Consider the following 27,080-nt stretch of genomic DNA (forward strand, 5'->3'; position numbering starts at 1 on the left):
ACATCTATAAGGATATGCCCTTAAATGTTTAAAAGAGTCGACCACTTTTACGGTACTTCGATCATAGGTGTACCCTAATAATTTAAATTTTTAATATTAAATTTAAAGTTGATTTTAAGGGTTTTTTATTTATATTTTAGCCTTGACTTTTAGATGGCTAGTAACATTTTATTCATAAATTACTTTTCATTTATAAATATACCATTTGACTTTTTTACTGGATAAGTCAAACAATTACGTCCTACGTTGTTCAGTAGAATTTAAGTCGTATGTAGAGGTATTTAGAGATGTACTCCGCAGTCAGTCAGTCGCTGACCTGTAGAGCCGGGGCCATCTATTAGCGGCTGCCTCCGCATAAAGAGTACGGTAAAGGATCCGTGTCCTATATATATCACCTATAGAGATGTGGACAAGAGGACTAGTGTAGGAGAAGAATCGGCTCGGATGCCGGCCAAGCTGGCGCCGGCGAGGCTTGCCGGTGACCTGGCCGGCCAAGCGCAGAGACTTCACATGCCTACATTCAATAACCCTGGTGCAGAAATTAACTGCAATGAAACCATGCACCCACCAATAAGGCCTTGTTGAGGGGTTGTTTAGATGGGGTTAAATTTTTTAGCCCTATGTTATATCGGATATTTGGATACTAATTTGAAGTATTAAATATAGACTAATAAAAAAATAATTTCATAAATGAGAGCTAATCCGCGAGACGAATTTTTTAAACCTAATTAATCTATAATTAGCAAATATTTACTGTAGCATCACATAGGCTAATCATGGATTAATTAGACTCATTAGATTCGTCTCGTGAATTAGCCCAAGATTATAGATGAGTTTTATTAATAGTATACATTTACTATTTATAATACGTGTCCAAACATCCGATGGGACAAGGGGCCCACCTTAGTTTCCAAAATTTTTTTTCAAAAACATCACATCGAATTTTTGGACACCTAAATAAAGCATTAAACATAGATGAGCCAAAAAAACTAATTTCACAGTTATGGAAGAAATCTTGAGACGAATCTTTTGAGCCTAATTAGCCCATGATTAGTCATAAGTGCTACAGTAACCAACATGTGCTAATGACGGATTAATTAGGCTCAAAAGATTCGTCTCGTGGTTTCTAGGCTAGTCGTGAAATTCGTTTTTTCATTCGTGTCCGAAAACCTCTTCCGACATCCGGTTAAACATTTGACGTGACGCTTCTCCCAAAAATTTTCTCAATCTAAACACCACCTAAATTCAATTCATCCATCCCAATTAGGAGCAAGTATAATATTAATAGGGTGTTTGTTTCCCACAACCTTTTTTAAGTTCTTGTCACATCGAATGTTTGGACACTAACTAAAAGTATTAAATATAGACTATTAATAAAACACACCCTATACTCTGGACTATTTTGTGAGATGAATCTATTGAGTCTAATTAGAACATGATTAGCGAATGTGATGATACAGTAAACATTTGCTAATCGTAGCTTAATTAAGCTTAAAAAATTTGTCTAATAAAATAGTCTTTATTTATGCAATTAGTTTTATTATCAGTATATATTTAATACTCCTAATTAACATCCAAACATCCGATGTGATAAGGGACTATAGAAAAGTCATTGGATTCAAACAGCCTAAGTCATCTAAATGCTGAGATGGAGGAAAGATGTGAGGAGAGAAAAAGAAACAAACTGTAAGCTTACAACCAAGTTACAACTAGATTAGACATAAGAATCACCTATATAAGAAATAAGTGGATCATGTATTAACGACTTTTGCTGGCTATATTATTATCCTTCTCTAAAACCATTCGTCCAAGGCCATGGTGCATCATCCATCGATCTGATCCTGATCTGATCTCTGATCTCTGATCTCTGTGTGCAAATCTTTTTCAGTTTCAAGACAAAGGGGGGCATTGAATTGCTCCCTTCTTTTCAGTTCTTTCTCTGCACCTACTAGTAGCAGTAGCATGCAGCAGTAGAACGGTAGAAATGGGCAGGTGCGGAATTGAAGCTGGGACTGGACCACCAGAGTTAACTCCGGCGCTCCTCCCAGCCGGCCGTGATCCACATCTCTGCAGAATTGCCGTTAATCTTGACCACATCCTGTCCAAACTTACCAATGTTCACTGCCACCACATTCCGTCTCAAAATGCTCTTCCAGCTTCGTTGTACATGTGATATCTTAGGCCTTGTTTAGTTCTTCAAATTTTTTTCAAAAACATCACATCGAATTTTTGAACATCTAAATAAAGCATTAAACATAGATGAACCAAAAAACTAATTGCACAGTTATGAAAGAAATTTTGAGACGAATCTTTTGAGCCTAATTAGTCCATGATTAGCCATAAGTGCTGCAGTAACCAACATGTGTTAATAACAGATTAATTAGGCTCAAAACATTCGTCTCGCGTTTCTAGGCTAGCCGTGAAATTCGTTTTTTTATTTGTGTCCAAAACCCCTTTCGATATCTGGTCAAACATTTGACGTGACACTTCTCCCAAAAATTTTCTCAATCTAAACACCACCTTATCCAATATTATATAGCATATTTTCTTTTAAAAAAAATACACATATAACAGTTATAATCGTTTGAGCTACTACATATATATGCAAAGGTATAGTACCCTGACACATTTCACCGTCGTCACGGTAGGTATCATTTGGAAGAGAGAATTTATAGTGTTTATCTCCATCCTAACACATTTCACCATCGTCAGGCTAGTTATCTTTTGGGGGAGAGAGTCTTTACATGAAATAATTCTCGAAGGTTACAGTGTTCATCTTCACCCTGGCACATTTCACCGTCAAGCTAGGTATCCTGTGGGAGAGAGAATCTTTACATGAAACAGTTCGATTCTCGTAGCAACGTGGACATTTTTTTTTCAGCATCCATGAGACCATGAACCTAACTTTTGTTAATTTCTTGAGTAATTGTGTTTTCGCGTTATAAGCATTGTTCAGTGAGTTAATTTAATTAGTAGGGGAGGGTCAAGTTGAGGCGGCGGAGCCAGATGGAGTGGATGACCATGTTGACCACGTCGAACCGCTTGGCCGGCCGGTTCAGCCGGAAGTGGCGCCGGACGCGCAGCACGCGGCGGTGAAGCATGGCGTAGTGGTGGTCCGATATGCCGGCGAGGATGTCCTTGATGTCGCCGACGCGGTCCGCGGGGACGGCGACGGAGAACCGGCGCCAGTCGAGCACGTCGCTGAACGGCGGCGAGTAGCTGTCGCCACCGGCGGCGACGAACACCGGCACGCACCCGGCGGAGATGGCCTCCACGGCGCGGCGGCTCGCCGCCGCCGCCCCCTCGCGCCCGCCGCACGGGCACAGGCAGAACCGCGCCCTGCCCATGAGCTCGCCGTGGTCAAGCCCCACCGGTAGCCGCCCGTACACCACCACCCGGTCGTCCCGCCCCTCCCACCGCGCGAGCAGCGCCTCCCGCACTGCGCCGCCGCGCGCGACGCCGCCGGCGAAGAGCGCGAGCACCGTCCTTTCCGACGACGCCGGCGCCGGCTCGCGGCGGCTGACCACCGGCAGCGCGACGTCGGTGGCGGGGTCGAAGCCGTCCGACATGTCGGCGTTGCACATGACTCGGATGGCGTTGGCGCGCAGCTCCGGCTTGGCGGCGGACAGGATCGGGGCCTACACATGCTGCAGCGTGTCAAGTTTTGTTTTTTAATTCTTTCCCTTATACAAACGGGTGTTTTTTCATAAAAAATCTTACGTCATATTTATAAATAATCTATAAATAAAACTTTTATATATGTGTTTTTATTAATCTAAAAATTAAGACGGAAGAATAAATTTTAATAAAAATTTTAAAATCAACTATAAATTTAATATTTAAAAATTATTTTAGCTTATAAACATAATCAGAAGTGAAAAGAGGGGCCAAAAAACCAGCATTTTTTATTCGATCATGTCACGATCAAATGGTTACGTCTTGTTCATGATTGTCATCATGTCTCCCTACCTTGCTAATTGGTCTCTGCATGCATGCCATGCGTGAGACAGAGACGTCTCAGCTAATTAAACGCGGATGCGTAACCTGTTTGGGCATCACTTCTAGTACGAAATTTTTGCCGGTTTGTATTAAACACTTGAAAGCAACTGATCAACTGACATATTAACGAACTAGCTACACTACACTACACTGGTTGGATGTGTGAGTGCAGGATTAAATTTTCTATGATATTGTCAAAGCTAGAACATTCTATTGAAAATTTCGCAAGAATAATATTATCTTTATTCTAAAATATAAACATTTGTCCGTGCTTTTTAAGTAAATCTGAACAACAGAACAAGAATGAAGGACTTACCCATTCGTGGCAGGAGACGAAGAAGTGATCGGCGCCGCGGCTGCGGTTCCAAAAGGGGTACTTGGCGGCGAGGCCGTCGACGTAGCCGGCGACGAGCCGGAGCTGGGGGTCCCAGTAGTCGATCATGTCGCGGCGGTGGATGTAGCTCACGATGTTGGCCACGCTGATGGGGAGGAAGAAGGCGTGCGCCTCGCCGGGGTGGCGCGCCCGGAGCCGCCCGCCGCCGCCTTCCAGCTCGGCGATGAGGTGGCCCTCGATGCCGTCGGCGCCGGTCACGGCGGCGCCGCCCTTGTGCACCACGGCCGGCGGCTCGCCCTCCCTGTACGCCCACACCTTGAACCTCTTCTCCATCTCAGTGTAACTCCTGACATGTTATCAATGATCAAATGATGCATGCGTTAGTTAATTACACACCCATTTTTTTACTTTTTTATGCATATAAGTCAAATTTTAAATTTTCAACATTAAATTTAGAGTTGATTTTAAGATTTTTTATAGCAGTTTATTTTTCCGTCTTGGTTTTTATATCGCCAAGAACACATATATAAAAGTCATATTCATAATTATTTTTCGTGTGCAATATGCAGTTAGGTTTTTAAAAAAATGAAAAAGATTATCCCTTAATGCCTGTTAATTAATCATGAACATTCGATTAATTAACCTCTACTGGTTGTACAGTACTACAGTGTACTGATAAGATAGTTAGTAGCAAAATTATGTACCGCGTACGTAAGTAGAGTGCTATTTAATTGCAAGTAACAGAAAAAAAAAACCGTATACCATATTATAGTACTGGAGTACGTATTATAGTACTCATAATCTCTAGTACAGTACAGGTGCATTATGTGAATATGTACGTGCATGTAGGCTACGACTTAACTAGGTCCACACGCTATTATATATAGTTTGAGCAAAGAGTAGTAGTAATTAATTACTGAAATGATGCATCTAGAAGACGGCTGGTGACGATGAACTGACGCCCTAATTATGGACCAGTGTGCTCTGCCTGTAAGATTAGCTGGGCGTTGCCGTCACAAATTAAGCATGCATTGTCTGACCAAACATGCAAAGAGCAATGCAAACCCAAAAGCCCAAGCATGCACCCGTCAACCAGCCAACAAGCGATCGATCAATCACAGACGGTCCGATATATCCGTACGTATGTCCATTCGCCGTAGCGTTATCTTTTTATTTATGTTTATAAGATAAAGTTTAAAATTAATTTTAAGATGTTTTTCATCGTTATTTATATTTTCAGTCCATGCTTTGGCGTCCAAATCGGCGAGGAAGGCGTGTTAATGCTTCTTGGGTCTCGACGCATGCGTATCCTAGCTTAGCCGGCAACTAGTAGTGGCCAGTTGCTGCCCAATTTACGCTAGCTTTTGGTTGCTACTTGGATTTGCATGGTCAGATATGGATTGGCCAACGGGACAAGTGTGTGTAAACATTGGTGCGTTTTCACTAGGAACTTAGTGATGTTACGGATTTGTCCTGTTTAAAAATTATAAAAATTATATAATTATCATTTATTTTGTTATGAATTGTTTTATAATTAACTTAACTTTTTGCATGACTTATATTTTTGCATGCTTGCAAAACTGGTGGAAGGGGGAAACGGAGTGGTAAATTACTGAACTGGTGGAAGGCGTAGGCGTCGCGGTACACGGCGCCGCTGGGGACGAAGCCGCCGGCACCGGAGCCGGCGTCCGGCGTGCAGCTGCGCGTGCGGCTGGCTCGCCGGATGGACGCCCGCGCCTCGGCGAGCCCGGCCTCCAAGCTCCTGACCTGCACCTGACACACGAACAAAACAAAATTAAAACAAAAAATTGCCAAAACGTATACATGGTGCAGGTGACTCTTTTTTTTTTTTTGGTTTTTTTGCATTGATATCTGCAGCTGCACGACGCTGCAATGCTGCATGCATGGTAGTAGTAATGGCCATTACTGATCACATCACTGCACAACGCTGTGACCCTGTGAGTGAGTGACAGTGTGTACGTACTTGGTGACGGTTCACGAGTTCCCGGGCGGCATGAGCAGCGCGTGACAATGGTGACGCCGACGAGAGGGAATGGTGATGGACGGCGGCGGGAGACCTGACGCGGCCAGCGGCGAGGACGGAGACGGCGGCGGCGGCGAGGAGGAGGCACGAGGCCAAGTTGACGAGGACGCAGTGGCAGGCGCAGCCGTTCTTGGACGCCATGTATGGTCAGTTTCAGTTTCAGGTGAGCTGATCGCTCATGCATTGGTGCATTTCAGGGCTATATGTAGCAGACGATGATGTAGTCTCTACGCTACAAGAATCAAGGCCATGGATAGATGACAGTCGTCCCAGGTCGATCGATGCGTGATGATGGGGATCTGCACGCAACAGTTTTCGAGTTCAGATAATTGCAGCTTTGGATCTGCAACCTAGGAGTTGGATTAGTTACCTGCACAGTTGCAAATATGCAATGCAGAGGTAGGGTGTGTGCCAAGGCATTGTGGTAATTGTGCATTGAGGCGATAGATTAACAGAGAGACTCACCGTGGACGGCACGGTCTCTAGCTTTGATGCGTGCCTGGACCCATCACCATGTGCTAGCTGCAGTAGCAGTAAATCTGTAGAACAATCAACACGTTTTCACTTGTTAAAAGCATGAGCAAAAGAACTTATTAGTCATTAAAAACTGATTTGTGGGACATGTTTCCACACTTGTGTATGCGTTTTTTTCTTTGCGATATAAAAGTAGAAGATAGAAAATAAACTATGAAAAAAGAAACTCCAAAATCTAACTATGAAATTAAGTTTTAAAATCCAAATTTTAACTTATAATCATAAGAAAAAGACATGCCAAACAGCAATGGAAACAGGAGGCCGATTACGGAGATCATGGCAGATTTTTGTGATACAGAAGCAGATTATTATCATTATGGGCCTGTACCTGACAATTGCAGTAAACAAGTCACTGACTCTACACAGTGGAACAGTAGTGCATTCATGCTACTCTTCTACAGTACAGAGCTCTGCAGCAAGTAGACACTATCATAAACCGTTTCACTCTTCCTCGTGGGGTCAGAAAAGAAATACTACGTATAGATGAGCAGAGCCCTTGCCCGCTCGAAAGTACAGTGTACAGACATCATTTTAGTACAGCATCAGGAAAGGGAGGGAAATCTTCACATCAGCAACAGCAATTTCAAGTGACATCACCTCCAGGCAAGGCAGTTTTCTGGATCAGGGTTTGACAAGTTCTATTTTTATTGGATACCCAAAGATAAGGCACTGTGCACAACACGATCCCTAGGAGATAAAGCGTTGTTTCAAAGGCAAACCAGTAGGAAATAAACTAAACACATTTGTGAACGATTTGGGTGTTGTTTACTCTAGCTTGACTTCCGCTCTCTTTGGAGGATCCAGCTGCAGGTAAGTATATGGTTCCGTTGGTTCCTCCCTGTAAATAACAGGTTGGTACATGAAAAACTTCAGATTCAAACGAAAGAGATAAATATTCAGATTAAAGATCTCACTGCAGTGTTGAAGTATTTGCGTATGGAACTAGCTACTAGTCGCCCACAAGTATATTCCATCATAACCACAGAATGCACACAGATTCATATTTCAATGTGCTAAATAAATAGCGACAGTTTTCTGAAGTACAAAAACTTCTTTGGGAAACAAATGTCACATATACTGATCCAAAGGGCACCCAAGTTGTTACCCAAGGTATGGTAGCAACTAGCAAGAATACTTCCATTGCTCACTTCATGGCTATTGGTCAAGTTCAGTGGTAGGTGATTACCATTTTGCTTTTTGAGGGGAAAAACAATGACATATTTGCAAATGAAAAGTAATTTGTGATTAAAACTTTTATATACGTGTTTTTAGCGATCTAAAAGCAAAGACTGAAAAATAAACTATAATAAAAACCCCCCAAAATCAACTCCAAATTTAAGACTTAAAATTTAACTTTTGCCTTGTAAGAAGCAAAAGCAAAAAGATGAGGCCAAAGACTTCTAGCAGGCCTGTTTGAAGCTGATGCTCCCAGGCAAATAGCATCAGTACTCCTAACTTAATATCCCCTTCAAGCAGATAATTCCTCTGTCCTTTACCAATCAGGTTTAGTGTTTATTGTGTTAGACATATTGAAAGGCATGTTGCCTCATATCACAGGGAATAGATGATGTGAACAAAAGCACAAAACATAAGAAGCTGCACATACCCAGGTTTTGAACGCATGCATTGCCAAAAGAGCTTGAATGGACCTGGAACTGTCTTGAATGGGTTCCCTTCAAAGCAAGCCTGCAACAGAAATAAAGAAAATAGTTCAACATAAATATGGCCAAGAATTTAAGACCTAACAATCGCATGATCAACATAAAATAGTTCAACATAAATGGCAACGAGCAAAATTCGTCAGCATTCTTAGGCAATACATAGCAGCCGCTGATAACTGATGAAAACCCTTTACTGAAAATCCCGGACAGGACGAAGAATTTTGGGCCCTGGCAGGTTCAGTGTTAGTGGAACCAGCATGCTAGATGAAGTTAGGACAATTCCATCTCATTGATAGATTTTACGTTGTACAGTTGTACTTTGTTGTAAACATCGGGTATTTCTCAAACTGTGTTGATCGGTAACTACTTTTTCTGAACTTCACCAAACCTGCTGTCTTATTCCTGCCATTCCTATTTGTGCTCTATGGGCTCATTACCAAGGTTTACTTCATCCTGGTAAGCATAGTAACATGGTTGCCATCTAGGTGATTCCTAAACATGGTTTCGGGATCAGGCATGGAAATACCACCTAAGCAAGAAAACAGCAACAATGCCACAGGCAGGAACCATCCTGGCTCAGTCATGGCTCCTGCCTGTGCCATGGTGGCTGCCTGGCTGGTGAGTCGAGGGCAGCATGTATCTTGTTAGTGTACCACGAAGAGAAACATTTAGGGGAATGTGGCTACTGATGCCGAAACAGCAACTACCAAGATCCAAATCAGCAATCAGAATTAAGGGATGGGAGATTCTCCTCCGCAAAAGTATCATCCAGGCAGCTATGAATTTGGCGATCTCCATTACTAATTCATCGGGTTGGAATATGAGAGTGATACGAGAATCAATCAGGTTGTAGGCCGGTTGGGATTAGCGAATGAGGAGGTAGCGAGGGGAAGAACCTGGACGACGTCCTCGGCGCGGTCGTTGCAGCGGTGCGCCTTGGGCTCCCGCTTGTCTCCCTCCGGCAAGCCCCAGGGGCTCTCCCTCCTCGGCACCGGCCTCTCCTCGCCCATCCTCTCTTCGCTGCAAAGGAGATTAAAATGGCTCAAATCCACCAGCACGAGGCATCCACCCATGAATCCCGAGAACGTATCAACGCGACGAGGGAGAGATCAGAGGCTGCTGACTCACCAAGCACCGAACGGCCCCCCAAGGCCCCAACTCTCTCCCTGCGCGCCGCGTGCGATCCCAAGAGGAGCCGGCGAGCGGCGGCGGAGGCGACGGGTAGACGAAGATGCCTAGTGGAGAAAATCCGGCCCAATAATTTGTTCGGTGCCACGTCAGCCGGCCCAACCTTTTCGGCCCATTACGAGCTGGCCTTCGAATTACAAGTCCAACCTTGCCGTGTATCCCGTCCACATATTTGTCCATTATGAAATTCCAACAAATATCATGTGAGTTACAAAAAAATTTAATGAATGCACATATATGCTACAATGTCTCATGTCTTGACTACAAATTAAGGGGGTGTTTGGATTCTCTCAACTTTTTTTTAAGTCCCTGTCACATTGAATGTTTGGACACTAATTAGAAGTATTAAATATAGTCTATTAATAAAACTCACCTCATATTCTGGATTATTTCGCGAGACGAATCTATTGAGCCTAATTAGTCCATAATTAGCGAATGTGATGCTACAGTAAATATTTGCTAATCGTGAATTAATTAGGCTTAAAATATTTGTCTAACGAAATAGCCTTTATTTATACAATTAGTTTTGTTATCAGTCTATATTTAATACTCCTAATTAACGTTCAAATATCCGATGTGACAAGAGACAAAAAAAAATCCTTGAATCTAAACAGCCACTAAAGCCTACAGACTTATTACTGGTTTACAAATAGCCTGATGGCAAAATAGTTTCACTCAATCTCAAGCATTCATTTTCCATGATATGAGGAAATAAAATGACATTAAGAAATTGCCAATGCAATGTCATGATACAAGTTGGGCGGACTACAAGTTGAGAGGACATGAATCCACAGTTCGTCCTATCCATATCTTTTAAGGTCAACCAGAAGGCCTTTCTTTGATATCCACAAATGTCAGAATTAACTCAAAGTTACGAATACAATTCTATGACAGGGTTCTTCCAAGCAATCCATCTTATCTACTTAATGACCTCGAAGAAGAGAACTTCAGGTTGGAGCCTGCAGTCTTTGAAGTGTTCAAGCAGCTGCTCCCAGGAATCTTCAGCCTGTACAGAGTGAGCAGCTCAGAATTAGAAAGCAAATCAGAATCAAGAAGCCTACATGGCTGAAGCAGAGGCCATATGTAGTTATCTACCACAACAGTATCGGCATCACAGATGAGCCATTTATGCTGGTCGCGAACAAAGCAGATATAGTGCCCATCGGCATAGGTGATCTGCAGGGTTTTGAATAACAGGGAATGAATAAGGTTGGCGTATGCAAGTGTAATATATTTGCTAGACATGGTTATGTTGGCAAGTATGAGCAGGCAGATTAAGGAGCATCCAAACAAATTTTGCAGAAGACCTGAAGCAAAACTGAATAGAGCATGGGAATAAATTTATTGAAACAGAAAAACTGCATATAATTTCTAATGGTTATACTTCAGAGTTGAGATATAAAGCAAAGGAAAACTATATCAAGACAAAAGGGGAATAACAGAAATCAAAACAAGTCCAATAAAGATTACCCCGACGTGGTACTTCATTTTAAAGCTTCACAGAGATAGTGAAAAATCACTCAAGATGTTCTCTGCTTGTCACTACTGTCTACACAGACAACCAACTCAAACTTTTGCACAAATACCTTCCTTGAAACTTCCCAGATGTTGGAGACCGGCATGGTTTTAGGACGAATAATTCCACCCGCACAAACATTCTCTATTAGGGGTTGTTGATTCCGGTGCATTTTACTGGTAGTATAATATTTAATCCATATTATTAATTTATTTTTATTGAACGACTGTGATTTAATTATACTAGTGTATTAGATATTTGAAGGGGTGATATTGTCCTTTTTATTGTGATCTTTATTGCAAAAAATAAAATTACAAAATACTGCTAATCAAGTTATTAACAAAGTACAAAAATACTCTTTTTCTACTGGTAGTATAATACTACCAGTAAAATGCATCGGAGAGTTGCCCTCTCTGTTATTGTCATAATAACTACAACAGTATCGGCAACTCAAACTTTTACCCAAATACTTTTCGTAAAACTTCCCAATGTTGGAGGTCAGTATGGTTTTAGGACGAATAAGTCCACCCACAGGAACATTGTTAACTTGCAAATATTCCCCAAAATGCTATACGGACAACTTAGAGAATATTATGGATCATAGCTTGAACCGGGTAAAGACCACCAATAAGCTTGGTTCGTTTAATTCTAGTAAAACCTCCTTTTTTTTCATGCTAATTTGCTAACACTATGTAATGTCCCTGTGACCTCTCTCACCTTATGAGTATAATCTAGATATTTTGTGATAACTACAATTAGATACAATACCAGTCAAGGAACACAACGACACATAGAACTCTCAGGACAGTGGATAATTGATATCAACCAACACCATAACAATCAAGGGTAGCATTACTTCTCTATCATGTCAATAATTTAATTAATCAAACTGAAAGGTTTTCTGTGCACATACCATTGAGGCCAGAGAATAGTTTGCCGCGGAGTGAACACCCTTGCAAAGAAGTTTAATATCAAGGGGATGTGCAATTCCAACCATAACTTCAGATAGCTGAACCTTGTTTTCACAGTCACCAAACCAGTCTAAACCTGCAACATAATGGCAACAGCAAAAAAAGAGACATATTTTAATATTAACTTTAGGAACCAAACAAAAAGAAGAACAGAGAGAAAGCCTCTTTAAGTTAGTAATGGTGACTTCAGTGTTGTTGTAGTTAAGAAGCTAGCCTTCAAGTTTCAAGATATGTTTTGAGCATGCATATCTCCATATCATTTTCTGTATAGGTGGGAGAAAAAGGACACGAAATATACTATTGTAGAGAAGAACATTTACCTATTATAAAGCAATGTGATGTGCTTGAAGGAGAAACATCAACGTTCTTCAGACTTCCACAATGCTCACAATTGTCCTCAAAGCATAGCTGCTCATATATAACCGGAAGATCTGCAAAGGATTTGATCTGCAAAAAACCGGCAGCAAGCCAGTAACTACTTTTTAGGATACACTGTAAATTGCAGTATGTACTTTCTCGTAAAAAAATTGATCTGACGCACCTCTGTTGTTTGAGGGCAATCTGCATCAAGTCTATAGAAAATTGCAGTATGTTCTTTCTCATCAAAACACTTCCCACACATGCAGCTCATTTGCACATGGAAACTGATCCCAAACAGATTATGTGTTCGGCATATGCAATCTTTGCAGCTGACAGGACGTACTTCTAAATCCTCAATCTCACTGTTGAAATCAAAATGCAAAGGAGTTTCTGACATGTGCAATCCTTGAAGAATCGTTGCCAGAACCTCAGAAGCAAAAGTTTTTCCAGCCTGCAGCTGAAATTGATTCACCAGGTTTACCTTGTGAAGGCAGAAAACATTACATAAAGAATAAAATAAGACTTAAGCAGAATGAATATGCTTGTAGTATCTGATGGTTAGTTTGACATGTTATGTGTTAATCAGAGTAAAAGCAACAAAAATGTAATTAATAATAGAGTTTGCCAACAAAATATACCTCCTAATATGATTCATTATCTTTTTTTTTCTTGAACACGCAAGAGAGCTGCTGAGCTGCATGTAATTTCATTAAGAAGAGAGAAATTACAAGGAGAGAGGCTTATAAAAACTTAAGTGGCCAGAGAGAGCAACCTTAGGAGGAACTTGTGCAAAGCAGAAGCCCCAGCCCAACACCACAGGACCACCTGAACGCTTGGGCTAGACCCTTTCAAAGTAATCAAAGATGTTGGCACTCCGGTGCTTCCAAAGTTTCAAACTACTAGAATGAAAACAGAATTCAATGGCGCGGCGTGAGGCCAACAGTGTAGTTCTCTGTTTTTGGTTTCCTAACTTCCTGGTTTTTTTCCTTCCAGGTTTCACAGCATTCTAATGCTGTGTTGTAACCTGCCCTTTTCTGTATTTTTTCCTCTCATCTTAATGAAAATTGGTCGGCCTTTCAAGCCGACCTGGCAAAAAACAAATTACTAGAATGAAAACAGAGGGACACACTGGAGTCCGGGTCCCATACTAAAAGTAATCACAAAGCTCCATGATCTCAACTCCATTATCTCAATTAAGGAATCAAGAGGATGTAGTCAATCAAAGAAATAGAAAGTATGGAATCAAGAGGATGTGTCAATCAAAGGTAGCAATCACAAAGCTCCAATGCTCCATGATCTCTAGAAAATAGAAAGTAAGAAATCAAGAGGATGTAGTAGAAAATAGAAATAAAGGTAATCAGCAGGATGTAGTCAATCAAAGGTAGCAATCACAAAGCTCCATGATCTCTAGAAAATAGAAAGTAAGAATTATAGTAACTTTCATAGGATGCAGTAAAACTTCAGTCCCTACAATTATTTTTACAAGGCATAGTGCAAACTAAGAATTTCAACCATCCATTTATTCTTTTAAGGCATTGTCTACAAAGTTGAACTTTGACAATATATTTCTTTCATATTATACTGGCAATGATTACAAAACCATGGCCATATGAAAGCCGACTTAATTGTCCAAAAAATATTATTGTCTGAATATGGAAATACATGGCCTCCTTGTATTAAGGCAATGGAGAGAGTAATAATTATTACTTGAATAAACTGATCATGCAAAAGAATAGTAAAATACAATGGTAGTACCCACATACTACCTTCTCAAACATGTTACCATCTGCAATTTTACAGAGATTAGCCTTGACAGAAGTCAGTAAAACATTCACTTGATTGTGTTCATTTTTCTCCCAAGCAAAGAAGATTCTACAGATTAGGTCAGCAATGCAGCAGTTCTCATTGATATGTAGGATCCTTGCAGGTGGTGCCCTTAAAAACTCATCTCTGAAGCACCTCAAATTCCACAATGACTGCACATGTTTATAGGAAATCAGAACTCTCCCAACCAAAAAAAAAGGGAAATCAGAACTCAAAAGGTAGCACATGACAAACACATAACTACATGCAGTTTCGACTACCTGTATGATCAAATACAAGATGAACAGGTCTTTATCCGTGTTTTCTTTGTTGAAAACATCGAAACATTGATATCTGGTGGCGCTTTCCATTTCCTCAGTCGATTGGCCATAAGTTACTGGATGAGATTACCCATAAGAATACACAAAAATCACATTACATAACAAGATTGAGAAATGGGTGCAGATTGTTTTGCTATGACATGTATGGATCCTGACATGTAATTATGACAAGATTACTATGTCCACTAACAAAGAAACCAAAGAAACCAAAGAAACAGATTAATCTGTTCACATTAACAAAGAAAACATAAGCACAACTAATAATTGAAAGAGGTTTATCTGTTTTCAAGAATGATTAGATCATGTAATAGTTACCTTTTGGATAGGGAATGTTAAAGTTCTCCTGAAAACAAAGCAACTATTTAGTGTTAATACTACCATATTCACAGATCCGCAAAATAACTAGAATGGTTTTAATAAAATGTCTATATGATGCTTATTTGAAGTCATGTTATATACATAATTTGGGATTCATGAATATAACAAAATATGTATCAAAGCAAGACAGTTTGCATTGAAAGAGGATCCGAAATTTTGAATAACCTGTTGTTGATGTATCAGCATCATTGCTGTCAGGGACATCCTCAACGTTAGGGAATATTTCATCAATATCAGGAAGGACATCAACAAAAGGAAATACTGCATCAATAACAGCACCATCAATACTATTATTGGCAGCCCTTTTATCTTCAGTCATGCATTCAAGTAACCGGTCCTGTTAAGAACTTAAGATTATAGACTTATAGATAAGAACACACAGTAAAGGGCAAACAGACAGATAAGTATACATAAACATCTCCAGATGTAAACGTACTGATATAAAAGATATTGCAAACGGTGAGATGACTACACCATAATCCAGAAGAGATATATCAAGAAAAGAATGCCACATGGCTCGGATTTCCACACAAGCCTCTTTGAGCTGCAACATAATAAAGATGGCTATCAGTATGAGAGTGGCTGGAATTGTTCTCAGAATAATAGTATCAACTTGATGAAATTGATCGAGTTCAACAAAACCTCCATTATCTAAAAATCAGTATGAGAGTGGATAAAATAAAACAATGTTGAAACAAGACCATGCAAAACAAAAGATTGTCAAACCTCAGTGCTTAAATTATCTGTGGAGACATTCTTCAGATTTAGCTTGATCTTATCAAGGATAAAACCTGCTTTTCTGCATTTTTCCTCACGTACTTCAGGCAATTGCTTTTCTTCATCAGTTTTGTTAGATGCCCGAAGAAACAAGAATTTGAAAATATCATCCATCCTTTTGAAACGGAAGACATACTGCTCCTCTGAATCTTGAGAGATAGTTACATTGTCCAATAAATAATCATCCTCAGGTGTATCAGAAACTGATCTCGGGTCTAAAACTGACAGTAGCTTCGGCCAGAAATTCCCTTCGGGGTGCTTGTTGCGCATGTGTTGCACTAGCGAATCAATGCCCAGGAACTTCTTGCCAACACAATAGGGGCAAATCCAGAACCTCCATGAACGGTTTTTCTTGACAAAATTGAGTGCATCAGATATGGTCTTTGCAGCCTCTGGGAAATGTTCATAGACATCAACGAAGTGTTGATGCAAAGACTTGAGTCCCACAACTCTAAAACTCTCCTGCTTCTCGACCGTCAAGGAGCACCAGTAATCTCTAGTCGCCAAGACAAGTTTCTGGAGTAAACGTTGCAACTCTCTGCTGATGAAAGATTTCCTATCTCCAGGCTTATCTCCAGGGATTGATCCAGGAGGTACGTCCTCCTCTCCGGGATCAGTAGGATTCTCCATCAAGAACACCCGGTCGCACTCGGCTTCCACAGCATAATACATCTCCAGGACGAAGCAGAGCTTCGCGCGGAACATGGCAATCTCGAGCGACTCGCGGAACTTGTAAACCACATTGTTCAAGATATCGAGGACGCGATTCAGAAACATCTTCTTGTCAATGTTCGGGTCGAGGCAGCGCGCGAACTGCAAGCTGATGTACGCGCGGGTCAAGTGCGCGCGCGCCGAGTAGTCGTAGCGAGCGGCGAGCTTCTTCGCTTCCTCGTTCGCCTTGGCCGCCCCCTCGCGGTTGTAGATGTCGAGCACGTAGACGACGGCATCGGGAATACTCTTGGTGAACATGTGGTGCATGATCTGGTCATGGAGGATGCGGGCATCCTCCCTCGCCTTCGCCAACCTGTCCATGGCGGTGCTCAGGGACCCGGTGATCTCCAGGTCGAATGCGACGTTGGTCTCCGCCGGATCGGTGGGGGAGATGATTTCTATGGCACGCTTGATCTCGCGGTCCGGCTCGTAGTCCTTGTCGCTGAAGAGAAGCGCCATGGCGAGGCCAGTGGCGATCTGGATGCAGTTGGGGGCGAGCAGCTTGGCCTGCATGTAGAAGTCACGCGCGCGGGCGATGTGCATCGCCGTGACCTTGCACTGGCAGTCGAAGCCACCGGAGGCGACGGCGCGGGAGCAGGCGTTGTTGTGGAGGCCCGCGGCGAGGTGGACCATCGGAACGGACTCCGGGTTCTTGGTCGCGAGCTCCTCGGCGCGGGCGATCGCCTCGTCGTGGCGGCCCTCGAGATACATCTTATACGCCGCCACGGCCTCCTTGCGCAGGGCACTCGCCTCGCGGAGGCGCCGCTCCTCCCCCTCCCCCCGTGCAGCCGCCTCCGCCTCGGCCTCCTTGCGCTGCTGCTGGGCTCTGCGCCTTCCCATCACCCCGGGTGCGAGAGCAAGCGAAGCGAGAGATCGAGGTGCTGGTGGAGATGCCGCGGCGACGCACGCGCGCGCGCGAGGTGTTCGTCGGAATGCCTCAGCGGCGACGGGGACTTGAGGAGGAGGCGGCGGCGGCGGCGGCGGCGGAAACCGGAAAGGAGGCGCGGGGCGAAGGGTGTTTCGTTTTCGTTTTAAAGCCTTCGGTGCGGGGGACGCAGAGCTAGATCCCTGGAGAGTTTGTTGGCGATTTTATCTTAGATAAGAGTGATAAATACGAAAAGATTATGGTTAACTAAAAGGCTGATAAATTTGTCATTAACTAGAGGATATACTTCGGGCTTTACTGTGGAATATTTGTTAAGAAAAATTGCTACTCCCAGCATTTCATACTAGATGTCTAGATGACATTATGAAATAAACTTCGATGAAAAAGTTTCAGAATCACCTATAAATTTAAGATTAAAAAGTTCAAATTTTAACTTATAAGTAAAAGCAAAATCAAAATAAATGGAGTGTAAAAGAGTGACGAAGAATCAATGGATAATGGGTAGGATCTTTGGATCACATAAATTTTATAAAATTTTCAGACGAAACAATTCAATTCTTTCATTTTTCTTAAACATCCTTCAAACCAAAGAGGCCCTTAGAAGGTGGGTAAAGATTTGCTAGTTCCCATTATCCAAACAAACACAAAGGGTTCCTTTCCAAAAAAAAAAACCAAAGTGAGCGTTTAGATACTAGATTTATCGGTACACAAAAACTTGCTCAGATTCTGAAATACAGGGGCATTTAGGACCATGATTAGCATACAAAGAAGTCATTAGAGCAAGACTAATAATATAGCTAATAAGCTGACTATAAGACTTCTTCTTTTAATCCACACATATACTAGTTAGCTCTTCATCATTAATACAGGACCCACTTGTCACTCTCACGGAGTTTTTTGGTTCATGTATCCAAGCTAGTACACTCTCTTTTATACCATCTCTCCTTTACATAAGCATATACTCAACTTATAGCCTGCTATTATACTTGCTCTTAGTCTGAGATTATTTTTCCATCTTTACCCATATTAAATACACCTCGGAGCTGCTACCATACACCAACTTCCATTCACTTGACTGGCTAGCGCAGCATGGCTGAATCGATGAGGTCGTGATTTGATTCCAAATTCCAATGCTTTGCGACTTAAGTGAATTTTGCATGCCATGATCTACAAGCTTCCATCCATGGAACCTGCCTCGACGAATGCCGGCGCGACGACCTTCAGGCTCCCGTCAGTTGGGAACGACGCGCAGAAAGCGACGTCGTGTGGCGAGCGAGAGAGGCGGAGCAGCAAGCACCGGCGCTGGCGAGCAAGAGGAGAGGGCAGCACAGCAACAAGGAAGAAGAGGAGAGAGCAGCGCAGCAACAAGGAAGAAGAAGAGGTGTGGCGGTGCATGCATCAAAGCTCGGAAATATCAGAACGTCCATGCATGACGGTAAAAAAGTCGAAAACAGACTAGAAATCTGAGCTCAATTTTGAAATCACTCGTTTTACCGGAACCCCTGTATTTCAACCGGAGGGAGTAAACCAGAAAATCTTATAACATATAACAGAGAAAATATTTTTTTGGCCGTTTAATGGATTTAATGGATCGTTTTATTGACTTGTTACATTACTCAGCAACCTAATGTTTGAGGAAGTTAGGCAGTTGGACGAGATTGGGAGAATGTTTGTATCGATGGGTGAGCCGTTCAACTATTCATGTAGACATTCAAACACACAAAGTGGCTGTAGTTTAGTGGTGAGAATTCCACGTTGTGGCCGTGGAGACCTGGGCTCGAATCCCAGCAGCCACAGTTTACAATTTTTTTCAATCTTCACCTAAAGATTTTCATTTGTTTTTCATTTTCACCTCAAGGGCTCGCCCATAGCAAAGTTGGTCGATTTATTTTTGATGAAATAATTCGGTATTTAAATGAATTTTATCCCTAGATGCTAATGTTGTTGGGCAAATCATTAGGGGTTTATTTGTCATAGTTATGCAAAAGCGAGCTTTTCTGTAGTGGTTATATTTCTTGTTATTGGTTCAGGAATTCTTTTGTAGGAGGTTTTATGGATGATCTATTGCACGACCTTTAATTTTATCCTCCCAAAGTTTTGCATAAAATTCATCAAAAATACTAAGCTTTGTCAACATCTTCGCCAAAAAACATGCAAGAGTTCTTTGAACTCAAGGAAAACATGAAGAATCAACCACATCTTTAATTCTTTTTTGAATACAACCACATTTTATTTCACTTTCATTATTCTACCAATGTAAAAAAAAACAAATTCAGAGACAGTAATTAAATCCTCTTCACAGTATCTGTAATATGCATACTCAGTTTAACTTAATTTACACTGCACAAAAGAAGAACACGTCACTGCACAAGCTGAATGCTTCAGATAGCTAGCATGGCGAAACCGATGATGCATGCTCCCAGCGACGTCAGGGCGCCTGCCACCACCGCCGGAGCACCGCCGCTCCGGTCGTTGGCTGTAGGCGCCGCCGGCGTGGTCGCGTTCGCCCCGTCAGTTCCAGGCGGCGGCTGTGGCACGGTTCCACCAGGCGTAGTTGACGGTGACGGCGCCATGGCCGCCGGCGCCGGCGGCGAGCTCGGAGTCGTCGTTGGGGCAGGTGCAGGTGCGAGAGCTCCCGGCGACGGTGGTGCAGAGCCCGGGGTGGCTGCAGGGGCCGGCACCATAGGTGAAACCGACGGAGCAGGCGACGACGACGTCGACGGGCTCGGAGCCGATGCTGCCGGAGACGGTGCTAGGCTCGGGGTGGCCGCTGGCGCAGGCGACGGTGGCATGGCGTGGCGGCCGCTGCGATTTGCCATGACGACGACAATGAGCTTCTCCCCGGCGCGGCAGTTGGACTCGTTGCCGCTGATGAAGAAGAAGGGCCCCGACCGGTCGAACGTGAACACCGTTCTGCCGTCGTCGAACCTGCCGCCGGCGGTCGCCGCCGCCGACGTGTTGCACGCGTTGTACGCCCCCTGGTCCACCACCAGCACCGCGTCCGTCTCCTTCGGGTACACGAACACTGCAACAAAAACGAAATCATGAGATCGTGTGCACGGCAAGATCCTCTCGCCGGTCAGCAGCCATCTTCTTCGGCGACGGCGACGGCGCCGGCGGCTACTTACGCAGCTGGTCGCCGATCTGAAACCTCATCCTCCCGGCCCACGAGTTGTACGGCTCGGCGTTGGCGTCCGGCACGCTCCAGCCTCTGCCTCCTCCGACCCTGAACTGCGTGGCACTCGCCGCTGCGGCCATGAGACCCAGCCATGCAAGCGCCACACCGACAGATGCCGCAGCTCCTGCCATTTCTGCGATTATTACACTGCAGAAGCTTGCAACAACCTGCTGCAATGCTGTTCCTGATCTTTTGAGACAGTTAAGCTGGGGTTGTTTGGGTATTTGTAGCGGTGATCTGAAATTGAATGGTGTTTGGGATAAAGTACTAAACTTTAATTTTAGTCTGTTATCCTTGGATACTTATTATAAATATAGTGAACGTAGACTATTAATAAAACTTATCTATTATCTTGGACTAATTTATGAGACGAATCTATTGAGCCTAATTAATTCATGATTAACCTATGTGATGCTACAGTAAACATATTCTAATTATAGATTAATTAGACTTTAAAAATTTGTCACGCAAATTAGCTCTTCTGTAATTAGTTTTATAATTAGTCTCTAAACACACCCTGAATCAGAGACTTGGCAGTATAGTACTTTCTGCAGGTTCAGAGGCTCTGTCTGAATGCAATGGACGTGTCACTTTACAAGGAGTTAGCACTTGGCACACAGGTTGTCACTTTGATTACTAATTACCTGACGCTTAAGTCTGCACACAAGCTGATAAGTTGCCTGATCAGGTCAGGGAATTAGTAACTGAATAAAAGAGATGGCTTTGTGCTTTGCATTGGCATATTTGTGTTGCCCTGGTGATGTACCGACGAAGTGACAAGTGCTCTCTGAAAATTCAGAGTTTGTTTCTTCGATTTGGATACGTACCCAACGTCGTTTTCGGAGGAGTGATGACTCGAGATGTAAGACCACACACATGGCGAGGCTTGAGGCGTCGACCATGCTGCTCTGCGTTGGGTCGGCAGCATTCGCTCGCGAATTCTCCGCGTAGGCGGCGTGGCTAATGTTTATCTATTGGTGTAGTCCAATCGGCATGATCCAGAGAGAAATTTAGAAAAGAATTTGAGTTCGTCTTGTCTAGAAAAGATAATCATTCATGCCATAGAGAGGTTCAGAAGCCTCCTGGATCGAATAGAGTGGTGTGTTGGACCATTGTGAGAGGTATCTCTAAATAGCATTGGTTTAGCTTTCCAGTAAAAACTGCTATGCTCGTTCCCAAAAAAACTTCATTTTTCAGTTTATATGTTTAACGTTTGACCGTCCGTTTTATTTAAAAAACTTTTAGAAAAACTTTTTAAAAAATAGTCACGCATAAAGTACTATTAACAATAAAAAATTATCTATATTTTATTATCTAGTAACAATAAAAATATTAATCACAAAAATAATTCAAATAAAACGAAGAGTCAAGCATTATATCTAAAAGTGAAAAAAGAACTTATTTTGTGATAGAGGAAGTAGGAGATTCTCTAAGTAAATTTTCACGAAACTACATAGAAAATATAATTACATTTAGTGTACAACACATATATACACACATAATGTATATAGTGTGTGTATATATAACTAAAAATATAATTGGATTTTATATACAACTCTTAAAAGGGAAAATAGAGTTGGATCTTTCTGTTTCAGGTTTTCATGCATACTCTTGAGCTTCTATTTTTTTTATAGATACAGTTGTATTTTATATACAATTACATCAATCAATCGACACACTATAATTTATATCGATCAATCTACACCTTATAATTTAGACCCATCAATCAATCGACACCCTATAATTTACATTGATAAATCTACACCTTATAATTTAAACCCATTAGTATCCACACGTTGAAATCTTTTTCTTTTTTTATTAATGTGAGAATTTCATAGCCTCGGAGTGTACACCTTATAATTTGACCCATTACTATCCATCGGTTGAAATCTTTTTCTTTTTTTTATTAACGTGAGAATTTCATAGCCTCGGAATAAACGATGGTGGCTACTTTCAAAGTTTTCTTTATTGATGGATACATGGACTCGGGAAGAAATTGATTTGGTAGGAGCTCTTGCATTCTCCTAGAATGCTCCAAGACAGGGCTGCCAAAGAAGGCTGGATCATAGGCGTTGTTTAGTTTGTAAAAAAATTTAAAAAAACATCACATCAAACTTTTAGACACATATTTAAAATATTAAACGTAATCTAATTATAAAACAAATTTCAGATTCTGCCTGGAAACCGCGAGACGGATCTTTTGAGTCTAATTAATTCATCATTAGCACATATTAGTTACTATAGCACTTATGCCTAATCATGTTCTAATTAGGCTTAAAAGATTCGTCTCACGATTTTCTTCATAACTGTATAATTAGTTTTAATGTTTATATATATTTAATGTTTTATTTACATATCTAAAGATTCGATGGGATGTATTTGGAAAAAGTTTTTAAAAACTAAACATGACCATAGTCATAGAGCCACAAAATCTGACAATGCAGTCCTGAGAGAATAATTGTTCAGACGAAGATGCATCGTGTCCATAATTTCTGGGTCAAACTTCTTGAGAATAGCTAAAACTCAAGCATACTAGTAGTACAAAACATGGTTTGTTCAGTCATGGACACATCACACTTACACGTGCCCCTAATCTAGAAGCTTAGCATACATCAGCAATGTTCATCTGATCCTTTTCAAGCAATTTTATTGTGCTCCTGCTTGAACAGCACAAGAAAAGCATACGGCAAACTAGGAGCTCATTCAGACTAGGCGACTTGGAGGCCGCCACGCAGCTGGCCGAAATCGCCGCATGCTGTTGCGAACGAGGACGACCTTGACCTTGACATGAAGGAAGTCGCGGACGAGGAGAAGGATGATGCTCTTGCCGCCTTCTTCCTCCTCGGGTTCTTGGGGCCTCTTGGGGTGTCATGGCAGCAGCCGGCGGCCTCCTGGCCGGAGTTCTCTGGGCAGGATCCTGTGGGAAACGTGGTTCTTGGTGGTTGCTCAAAATCTGCAGCAATTCAACGAAAAAAGCATACTGAAAATGAGAGGGAAGTAGGGTGACATGATTTGTTAAAGCATGGTATGGTTTTGATTGCCGAAAGGATCAGGCAATATCAGGCAAATTGTGCAGGGTTTAACATCATAACACACTAAAAGCATGAAGAGAAAGGCATGTTCACTGTTCAGTCATAAAACTCAGTCAGGAGCCGCATCAATGGATGGAGCTTTAGAGAAGCACGTCACCTCACTCACCGACGTTTGGTACCCTGACAACACGAGATTTTCCACGAAAAGATCCGACGTATCACACATCGGGAGTTAGTCAGCAAAGGGCGATACTACAAGTCTGAACATCGCATTCCAGCAAAGACGGGGACAGATGATCGTAGACAAGTAACAAATACTGATATGACAATCAAGTCTACCTTGACGCCAACTAATCTGAAGTTTTGCAAAACTGGAATTGATGGAGAAGAGCAGACGGGGCAATGGTATGGTATGGTATGCCACTACAGCCAGTAGAAAATTAGCCACAGGAGATGTAGAACAGAAGATTCTCAAGCTTGTACTGGAGTTTGCAGATTCTTAATCAACTAGGTGGACTCATTATTGGTGATGCTTTCTGGCATGAGCCAAAGGTTTCAAACATCATTAGCCCCCCAACAGAAAACTTCATGAAGAACAAAAGCTGAAAACGAACATATAAGCAGAAAGAAGGAAGCGATCTACTTGCCTTGAGATGCCCAGGAGGTCTGTCTTGACTTCGAAAAGGAGCTCATGGTCATGGAGCCTGCTGACAACTTTTCCAATCCTCTGAATTCACTCATCTAGTAAAATGGACATCCACAAAATCAGAACCGGAGACTAGAAAATGTTCCGGCCCTTACAAAGAAGATTACTTTGAGGAAATCTTCTAGTTATAAGTTATTGAGATCCTTACCCAGCTTGGACATGAATCACTAGCGCCCACACCTATGTGAGACACATGCCTCACATCTGTGGGGCACCCAATTTCCATCTCATGCTGCTTGTGCATTGCTAGAAACCAAAGGGGGCAAAACCATGTAAGCAATGGTCATTCTGAGATAATCAATTGTATAGAAATTGGCATTCTCAAAATATGTATAGCAATTGTACATTGCTCTTGTGGATCAGCAATTCATCAAAAAATGAAAGCGGATGTACATGCAGTAAAGATGAACAAATGTCTCTTACCGAATATTTGAGATATTATCTTCAGACCTTTGAAGATTCCTTTCATCTTTATCTCCATTATGAGGTGCCTCAGTACTCCAGAAACAAAAGAATGGGCAGAAGAATCCTGAAGGAAATACTCATAAACTAGTGTATTCCTTTTACATGTGCATATCTAAGCATTTTCTCATCTTAAGAATGTGGAGTAATACAGTTCATGCATGGAGACCAAGATCATAAACTGCATGATTTGTGTACGAGTGATCAGAAGAGGAAGCAACCACCAAGATGAATGGCTTTACTGACTATGAAAAAGAACTTGTCAGCAGGCAGCCACTTTTGCCCCTACACTGTTTTGCAATCTTCTCCTGTCGAAGAAGCAAGCAGCTCTGCTTCCAAAGTATTGTACTGCAAACCAGAGAGAAGGATGAGAGATCTTTCTATGAACAAATTTTGGTTATGAGATAAGGAGGAACAGAATGGGTGTCTGAGAATGAGAATAGGAGCAGCTCAAGATTGCTTAAATAAAGGTAACAAGTTAGTTGGCTTTTCCTATTCTAAAAGTCTACTATCATCTCAATTGGGCTATTTCGTAAGACAGCTGTCTATTTGATAACCTGCGATGTTTTAGCTGTATCTTGATCTTAATGTTCAAGGATTACTTTATTGTGAACTTAAATGTGCTATTTCCTCCTTATATTATTTCTTGTTAGTGCTTAATTTCTGCATGATCTGCTCAAGATAGCTGTATATTACCAGTGCAAAAGATGCGTTGAATAGTTTCTCTCACATGCTACTGTCTTTGACAAGTTACCATAAGTATGCTGGGCCAGCCTCCACCAAATAATAGGGAATGAAATGTTGGATCCATGTGATACTCCCTCTAGTTTAATAATTTGCATTGTTTTGGACAACAACACGGCTTCTAAATCTATCTTTAACTATGATTTTCTAATAAAATATGTACAAAAAGTAAATAAATGTTTACTTTTATGAAAGGTACTATTTATGAATCATATGTACATGTTATCCTAATGTTTTCAAACTAAAAATTCTAAAAGTTATTATTAGTCAAAAATTTAAAGGTTTGATAACAACCTTATCCAAAACGACAAGAATTATGGAACTAGATCGAGTACACATTTTACATGCACAGTACTTGATCTAACTGAATAACTTTGTACCATCCAATATTCCAATTACATCATAAATTTACTAAAAAGCATCCAAGCAAGTTAGACGAAGTATGGAGGAAAATTAAGTGTCAAAGCAAGTGCATCTTACACAGGTTAACACCTGTCTAGTTTTCACTTGCCATGAAAAGAGAAAACAGCCTCGCTTGGGGTAGATTAGGTCCTTAAAGGCTGAGTTTTTGCTCAACTCTGTCCTCTATTAATGCATGGGGTCTGATGGTCCTATTGCTTTTTAATCATCAAACGACCAGATGGTTTGGTTATAAAGTATGGTGTTGATCTTGAACCGTAAAAGTTAGAAGTAATTACCTTTATGTACCTGGCCATGCCTAATCATTTCAGGCAGAATACATTGGAACGAAGGACATTATAGACTCATAATACTGAAGATAAAGCTTGTATAAAACAAATGACAATCATTAATAATTACACAAAAAATACTGCTACCTCGTCCTAGCGCGCATGCATGTACTCAAACCACATTAGATTTGGACCAAAATATCATCTCAATCATGTAATTCGATATAGGTAAACTGTATAAGCATTTTCAGCTAACATGTTTTCATAACATTATCGTACTTTATCTTTTTCTCAACTTAAATTAAATTTAGGGTCATGTAGTGGCATAGTTTTGCCACCTAAGTTTAGTTGTAAGCAGACTACTTATTCCTATGGGCCATGGGGTTTTGCTTACCTATAGTCTCATTATTGCTGACAGTTCAACATCTATGACAATTTTCTTGGGTTTTACTTCTCTGGATTTGCCTATTAAATCCATACTTGTTGTCTAGTTGAGATATTAAAGGTGTAACAGATAAGAAACTTGCACACTCTCATTAAGAAAATAGGTCGTTAGGTAAGGACTTTATGCACCTGCTTGTCTTCATTAGTACTTTGCTGGGATTTCAGGCTTCATATGCCGAAGGTACCTTGCAAATATAAAGGTTGCATATACAGAACAGATTTCAGAATCTCATTGGCCCTCATTTGCACAGTGATGTGACCTGCTTACCCTTGAGACAAATGCCAATCAACAAAAGGACACATGTAACATAAAATCTCATTT

General features: G+C 41.6%; 5 protein-coding genes and 1 non-coding gene across 8 annotated transcripts; 1 reads left to right on the forward strand and 5 right to left on the reverse strand.

Moving 5' to 3' along the window:
• Positions 1 to 2,522: 2,522 nt before the first annotated feature.
• Positions 2,523 to 7,087, reverse strand: LOC102712825 (probable glycosyltransferase At5g20260). Its single transcript, XM_040524737.1, has 5 exons — positions 6,843 to 7,087; positions 6,318 to 6,676; positions 5,952 to 6,106; positions 4,316 to 4,679; positions 2,523 to 3,638 (listed from the first exon to the last, which is right to left on the reverse strand). Exons 2-5 carry the CDS (start codon positions 6,516 to 6,518, stop codon positions 2,970 to 2,972), a joined length of 1,389 nt encoding a protein of 462 aa, XP_040380671.1. The 5' UTR covers positions 6,519 to 6,676; positions 6,843 to 7,087; the 3' UTR covers positions 2,523 to 2,969.
• Positions 7,088 to 7,528: 441 nt separating this feature from the next.
• Positions 7,529 to 9,810, reverse strand: LOC102713093. The gene is made up of 4 exons (XM_006656319.2): positions 9,701 to 9,810; positions 9,469 to 9,592; positions 8,518 to 8,597; positions 7,529 to 7,749 (listed from the first exon to the last, which is right to left on the reverse strand). The coding sequence occupies exons 2-4, from the start codon at positions 9,580 to 9,582 to the stop codon at positions 7,677 to 7,679; spliced, it is 267 nt and encodes an 88-aa protein (XP_006656382.1). The 5' UTR covers positions 9,583 to 9,592; positions 9,701 to 9,810; the 3' UTR covers positions 7,529 to 7,676.
• Positions 9,811 to 10,463: 653 nt separating this feature from the next.
• On the reverse strand, positions 10,464 to 17,457 carry LOC102713376. Of its 2 annotated transcripts, XM_015838482.2 has the most exons (10): positions 15,856 to 17,457; positions 15,566 to 15,673; positions 15,295 to 15,466; positions 14,692 to 14,807; positions 14,374 to 14,583; positions 12,789 to 13,064; positions 12,568 to 12,694; positions 12,190 to 12,323; positions 10,856 to 10,936; positions 10,464 to 10,766 (listed from the first exon to the last, which is right to left on the reverse strand). In XM_015838482.2, exons 1-10 carry the CDS (start codon positions 17,455 to 17,457, stop codon positions 10,680 to 10,682), a joined length of 2,913 nt encoding a protein of 970 aa, XP_015693968.2. In that variant the 3' UTR covers positions 10,464 to 10,679. The 2 variants fall into 2 exon arrangements, with proteins under 2 accessions (XP_015693968.2, XP_015693969.2); XM_015838483.2 differs by lacking the exon at positions 10,856 to 10,936.
• Positions 17,458 to 19,227: 1,770 nt separating this feature from the next.
• On the forward strand, positions 19,228 to 19,299 carry TRNAH-GUG. The gene has a single exon. It is a non-coding gene; the product is annotated as a tRNA-His (tRNA).
• A 403-nt stretch (positions 19,300 to 19,702) lies between these two features.
• Positions 19,703 to 20,860, reverse strand: LOC102713372 (early nodulin-like protein 3). The gene is made up of 2 exons (XM_006656320.3): positions 20,632 to 20,860; positions 19,703 to 20,528 (listed from the first exon to the last, which is right to left on the reverse strand). The coding sequence occupies exons 1-2, from the start codon at positions 20,810 to 20,812 to the stop codon at positions 19,885 to 19,887; spliced, it is 825 nt and encodes a 274-aa protein (XP_006656383.1). The 5' UTR covers positions 20,813 to 20,860; the 3' UTR covers positions 19,703 to 19,884.
• A 2,296-nt stretch (positions 20,861 to 23,156) lies between these two features.
• LOC102713643 (CRIB domain-containing protein RIC10-like) lies at positions 23,157 to 27,069 on the reverse strand. 2 transcript variants are annotated; one of them, XM_015837938.2, is made up of 5 exons: positions 26,888 to 27,069; positions 24,843 to 25,229; positions 24,568 to 24,665; positions 24,361 to 24,454; positions 23,157 to 23,634 (listed from the first exon to the last, which is right to left on the reverse strand). In XM_015837938.2, the coding sequence occupies exons 2-5, from the start codon at positions 24,898 to 24,900 to the stop codon at positions 23,390 to 23,392; spliced, it is 495 nt and encodes a 164-aa protein (XP_015693424.1). In that variant the 5' UTR covers positions 24,901 to 25,229; positions 26,888 to 27,069; the 3' UTR covers positions 23,157 to 23,389. The 2 variants fall into 2 exon arrangements, with proteins under 2 accessions (XP_015693424.1, XP_015693425.1); XM_015837939.2 differs by lacking the exon at positions 26,888 to 27,069 and having other exon boundaries at positions 24,843 to 24,948; positions 25,128 to 25,331.
• Between the last annotated feature and the right edge of the window lie 11 nt (positions 27,070 to 27,080).

This window comes from Oryza brachyantha, chromosome 6, assembly GCF_000231095.2.
Source record: "Oryza brachyantha chromosome 6, ObraRS2, whole genome shotgun sequence".
NCBI lineage: Eukaryota > Viridiplantae > Streptophyta > Magnoliopsida > Poales > Poaceae > Oryza > Oryza brachyantha.